The sequence below is a fragment of the Carlito syrichta genome, unplaced genomic scaffold (assembly GCF_000164805.1).
Source record: "Carlito syrichta isolate Samal-C Ts95f unplaced genomic scaffold, Tarsius_syrichta-2.0.1 Scaffold288921, whole genome shotgun sequence".
Taxonomy (NCBI): Eukaryota; Metazoa; Chordata; class Mammalia; order Primates; family Tarsiidae; genus Carlito; species Carlito syrichta.
The window spans coordinates 111,973-117,972 of record NW_007233017.1 but is presented as its reverse complement, the minus strand read 5'-3'; the positions used below and the strand labels follow the sequence as shown (position 1 = coordinate 117,972).

General features: G+C 36.7%; 1 protein-coding gene across 4 annotated transcripts in view; it reads right to left on the bottom strand.

Annotated features, from left to right (window-relative positions):
- Positions 1-6,000, bottom strand: part of STRBP (spermatid perinuclear RNA binding protein) — a 77,690-nt gene that overhangs the window by 46,270 nt on the left and 25,420 nt on the right. For all 4 annotated transcript variants that reach the window (XR_002481728.1, XR_504059.1, XM_008053990.1 and 1 more), the window contains 2 exons: positions 5,251-5,348; positions 4,933-5,044 (listed from right to left, as the gene is read on the bottom strand). Coding sequence is in view for 2 of the 4 variants with exons in the window: in XM_008053990.1 (XP_008052181.1) it covers positions 4,933-5,044; positions 5,251-5,348 (210 nt within the window). In the remaining 2 variants the exon portion in view is untranslated. The remainder of the gene's footprint in view (positions 1-4,932; positions 5,045-5,250; positions 5,349-6,000) is intronic.

Genomic DNA, 6,000 nt, shown 5'->3' with positions numbered 1-6,000 from the left:
AAAAAAAAAAAAAAAAAAAGAAATTATAAAATATAGGGATAGAAACTTAGAGGTTTCCAGGGATTAGTAATGGTTGGAGGGAGAGAAGTAGTAAGAAGTAGTGGCATGAGAAATACCTTAATGGTAATGGAATAGTTCTGTATCTTGATGTATGTGATGGCTACAGAAAACTACACATGATAAAATGGTATAAAGCTTATACACAATATGTCACTATCAATTTCCTATTTTAATATCATACAGTAGTTATATAAGGTGTAAGTATCAGAAGAAGCTGGGTGAAGGGTACACAGGACTTCTCCTTACCATCTTTGCAACTACCTGTGCATCTATAAGTACTTTAAGATAAAAAGTGGTGTTGGGGGGAAGAATTGCTTCTTGGTTGAGAACACACAGCAGAGGCAAAGATAGAAGCAGAAAGACGACACAGCAGATGACTGCAAGAATTTTGGTAAGAGATGATGGCAGTTTAGGCAAGAATGTTAGCAGTGAAGAAGTTAACAAAACAGCTGAGTTCTGGACATACTTGAAAAGTAAACAGACAGGATTTGCTGATGTTTGAGGTATGGGTGGATGAAAGAGTACTCAAGGACAACTCAAAGGATCCTGGCCTGAGCACAAAGAAGAAGAGTTTACAATGACTGAGATGAGAATAACTAGAGAGAGAGACGAGTAGAGGCAAAGTGAGCACAGGAGTTGGATTTTAGACATCTTAGACGTCTGTTAGACATGCACACAGAGATACTGAGACGGCATTTTGATATGTGGGTCTGAGTTCAAGGGCTGGTAGTTTGGGGTAGAAGTATATACATTTGGGACAATCTTCAGTATACAAAAGGTATTTCAAGAAAAGAGACTAGATGAGATCCCCTGAAGTATCAGTGTAATAAAGAGAGAAAAGGTCTGAGGACTAAACCCTGAGACACTTTAATATTTAGAAGTTAGGGAGATGAGGAAGAACAAAAAAAAACTGAGAAAATGGCTGTGTAGCCTGAAGAACCAAGAGAAAGTGATGATCTGAAAGTCAAATGAAAAGTAGAATTTCATGTAAGAAAAGGTGTCTGGTGATACCAAATTTTGTTAAGGATGCAAGAATTTTCATACACTGATGGTGGGAGTGTAAATTGGTATATATACAATTTACTAGGTCATTTACTGGCCTACTGTAACTCTAGGACATATATCAGGAGGCATGTATAAGAATGTTCATAACAGGTGGTTGTCAAAAACTGAAGAACCTAACTGTCCTCCAAAAGTATAATAAGTAAGTTGTAATATATTCACAATGGATACTATATGAACAAACCATAGCTACATGCAGCAACCTGAATTAATCCAAAACAATGCTGTACAGAAAGAAGCCAGTTACAAAAGATTACACTTAGTAAAATTCAATTTCTAGAAAGTTTCAGGCAAAATCAAATTAAATTATTTAGGAAAACATACACAGGTGGGAAAGTTATAAAGAAAACCTAGGAAAAGACTATAAAAAGTCAGAAATTATAGTTCTTAGGGCAGAAAGGTAACAGGAAGGGATAAAATGAATAGCTTCTGAGGAGCTGATAAAGTTCTGTTTCTTAACCATGGTGGTGATTATATGGATTTTTTTTAAAGTAATAATTTTAAGTTGTATATTTTTGTACTTTTTTTTTTTTTTTGAGTTGGAGTCTCACTCTGTCACCCAGACTGGAGTTCAGTGGCCGCTCCCAGCCACTGCAGCCTCAACCTGCTTGGGCTCCGGCAATCCTTCTGCCTCAGCCTTCCAAGTAGCTGGAACTACAGGCGTGTGCTACCACGCCTGGCTAATTTTTTGATTTATTGTAGAGATGAGGTCTCGCCAAGTTGCCCAGGCGGGTCTCAAACCCGCAGCCTCAGGCAATCCACTCACCTTGGCCTCCCAAAGCGCGGGATTATAGGCTGAGCCACAGAGCCCAGCCTGTACTTTTTTACATATGTGCTATACCTCATAATAAAGTAAATTCAGGAGAAAAAAGTGTTTCTCTGTTTCAAATGTTGCTGAAAAGTTGGCTAAGATAAAAACCGACCACTCAATGTAGTAGCATAAGGTCACAAGAGATACTTTGGGAGAGTAGTGAGAAAGAAAGCCGGGTGAGAACAGATTCAAAGAAAACAGAAAGTGATGAAAAGGAGAAAGAAGAAAAAGGCAGCTGTTTCCCAAAGTACTATTTTTATAAAGGGGAAGAGAGAAATGGGATTCTGTTGTGGGAGCTGTAGAATCAGGGAGCTACTGGGATGGGAGATGTTACAGTAGATTTTTATGCTGATGAAAATGATTCAGGAGACAGAAGATGAGAGAAGAAATAAGTGCTGCAATAATGTCCATTGGAGGCAAGAGGGGATGTGATATCATGGGTAAGTAGGAAGGTCCATCTTAAGATAAAAGGTTGGACTGTTTCTCACAGGCAAGGGAGGAAAAAGCAAAGTACAGTACAGGAGTAGATATAGTGGGGCTGGTAGACAGAATGGTGAGAACATGTAGAAGTTATCTCCTGACTACTGTTTATCTGAGAAGACAGAAGCAAACAAGGTTATCAGATAAGAGTAAAGAGATAGATGAGGAGGTGTGAAATGTGAGAAGATGTGAAACAGGGAAAACTAGATAAGTCTCTTAACTTATAAGAGGATTGTAGACAGCACAAAGAGTACCTGTTAGGTTAGTGTCATAGACTTAAAGGGAGAATAGTAAAGATAGCTGTGTTTTTTCTCTAACCCTGTTCAGCAGCCTAGTACAGGCAAAGAGTAGATAGAGAAATGAATTTCAACCAGTTAGAATTTTGCCAGAAACACTGAACTAAGGAAATGAAGGTATCCACTAGGGAGTGACCCTAACAATGGACCACAGAATACTATACAAAAAAGGACAGAAGAGAGAACATGAAAATGAAGGATTATACAAATGTAACAGAATGGATGGCAAGGTTCAAGAATTGAAAGAAGGATACTAATGAATGAAGACAAGAAAATACTGGAACTGAGATTCTTGAAAACACGATTGAGGAAAGATACAAGTACAATTATTGATGAAGACAAGATCTAGGGTGTGTGTTCACAGAACTGGCAACTAAGATAAAGCAAAAAATAAAACATTTGTGGGAAAAAACTCAAGAAAATAAGACATCAGAGTTTTGAAAAAAAAAAATTCACCTGAATGCATATTGAAATGTCCAAGAATTACAGGAATAAAGTAAGTTTCAATGTGAGTACAGGAAGTTAGGTGCTAAAAGCATTAAAGTATGAAGAAGATCATCTTATAGCCAAAGAGCAAAATGGTAAAGTGACTTGCCCAGGTCATGCAGCCAGTAACTGATAAGGCTAGAACAGGAACCTCTGGCAGTCTGATTCTGTTTTATTTTATTAACTGATGAACCAGCATTTCCCAAACTTTTGAGAAATATCTTTAAAATTAAAAAAAAAATCTAAGTCACATAACAGCAGATATAACTGTACTACACAGTGAAGGGAAAAACACAAAACTAAAAGAGTGACTGGAATTCAGAGACTGAAATGACATTTTTTTGTTACTAATCCTAAGACTCTATATATCTGAAATTCGTAGTCAGTGGTGCAATTCACAGACAATCCTTAATGTCCCATGTATACACAAATTCCTTTTAATAATTTGCCACTGAGTAATCACCCTCTGGAAGAAAATTACTTTCACTCCACAAATTTCATTCAGCAAATTTATTTATTGGTTTATAATAGTAATATGGTAGAAACTAGAGGATTCCTTCACCTGAGGAATTTACAGTGTGAAGCCTTGATTGTCACACTTTGTAGCTCAGACCACATTACACTCTTAAAAAAATCATTAAGCACCAAAAGAGCTTTGCTTTGTGAGTAATATGAATCAATATTTAACATATTAGAAATTAAAGTAAAAATTTTTGAATACAAGAAAACATTCCTTAACCACCAAAGCAATGCTATCATTGTCATATGTGGCCTCTGAAAAATTATACATATTAAAGAAAGAGTGGAAAAGGAAAAAAAAAAGACTTAATATTATTATTAGGAAACAATTTGCATTTTTAGACTCCTTAAAAAGTATGTAGGCCTATTTACAAGGGATGCCAATTCTGTTGTCTAAATAAACAGACTGGGCAACTTGCACTATATTGTCATAGTAAAAACAATAATTTCAGTTGTTGGAGGCAGGCTGCATCCTAAGTGAAGATTATCTGGTATTAAACATTCAACCTTCTGGCATAACAGGAAAGGAGGGGGGGATGGCAAAGGGAGGACAGTAAGTAGATTCACATTTGAGTATCTGCTGTATTCCAGGCACTTAGGCATTTTAACCTGACAACAGCCAATAAAGTAAGAAAGAGAGTAATATCCCTACTGAAGGAGATGAGCTAACTGTGCAAGACCTAAAACTAGTAGGAAGTGGAGCTATGATAGGAACCCAGGTCATCTTGATCCCAAAACCTACAATCTTTCTGTTAAAACTCTAAGTTCAACAAACTAGTACAAACAGAAAATAGTTCTGAATTTTCCAATATGCTTTTCTGCTCCTCTGTAATTTTATTCTTTTTTTCTTGGTTACATAACACTTCCAGGCATGAGAAAGATGATCAAAATGATTTAGTGACAGTAATAATGCCGCCACTTAGCCTAATGGTTTACCTTTTCTCCTTAAGATCAGGGTTCTCACAGTATGGTCCCTAAGCCTATGCAGTAACAGAAGCCAGCCAACATAGTCAAATGAGTCAGTCACTAACAAGAATAAGCTGATGTTACTAATGGAGACTGAAGAGGAAAAAGTCACGAAAAAAAGCAATAAACTTCCTTATACATGCCTTAGATGGCCAATTATCAAGTTTCCTCAGCTCTAACAAGAGATGCACCCCATGACCATTTCCACCAACTGTCAACCTCTAACCCTAATAAAAAACCTTTCACACTCACCTTCTTTATCAGTAACTGACCAGGAATACTTCTGAAAAGGTTTACTAGATGGAAGGGGGTCCATCTCCAGTACTTTGTAAATCTGGCCAAAGGCAGATAGTCTGAGTGCATGCTAAAGAACAAAAATTTAATCAAATTTCAATAGTCATTCATAAAGCTCTTAGAACATCTATCTAAAAAAAAAAATTTCATTATATGCTGATATCACAGCAGAAGTCACTAACAACATGCAGGAAAAAAGTCTTTAAACAGAACAAGTCAGAACATAAAGTTAAAATATTTCTCTATCAAATCACAGTGATGTGCCCAGTCTTCTACCTGTGCACTGTGAGTAATATCTTCTTTTTGCTGGATGGTCATATAGTTTAGAGCATCTGTTGGGTCTCGTTCACAAGGATCATGAAGACCAGGACCTCCTTTGGCAGAGGAAAAACAAAAGTATCATTTAGACTCAGTTTAGAACAGAAAACTCTCACAAAGAGAGGGAGGAGGAGGGAAAGAGAATGAAGAAAAAGAACCAAGAAACTAAGTTAAAAGTCTACTCAATTAAGTGGAATGTAAGGGTCATTATCTCATCTTCAGTATGTTAGCATTCACATGTCCTTATTTTATATTGGAAGTCACCTGTATATCTGAGGTCAAAATTGGGTCTTATTCTGAGAATTTAAAACCAACATGATGAATCATCTCGAATCTTAAAATGAATTATATGGAAAATAAGATCAAATTTAACTTTTCCAAATTTAAAACCAGACTCCATAGGCATGGTGGTGCACACCTGCAGTCCCAGCTACCTGGGAGGCTGAGGTGGAAGGATCACCTGAGCCCAGGAGTTTGAGGCTGCAGTAGGCAATGACCATGCTACAGCACTCCAGCCTGGGTGACAGAGTGAGACCTCGACTCAAAATAAGTAATAAAAATAAAATAACAAACAGAATGAACTTCACACACTTCAACCAAATACCTGCAATTTCAATTTCTGAGTTCAAGATAAAGCAAATTTGTAGCAGACACAGTATCTTATTAGTAACCTTTAATGTTAGTATATATAACACAAATTATAACTAT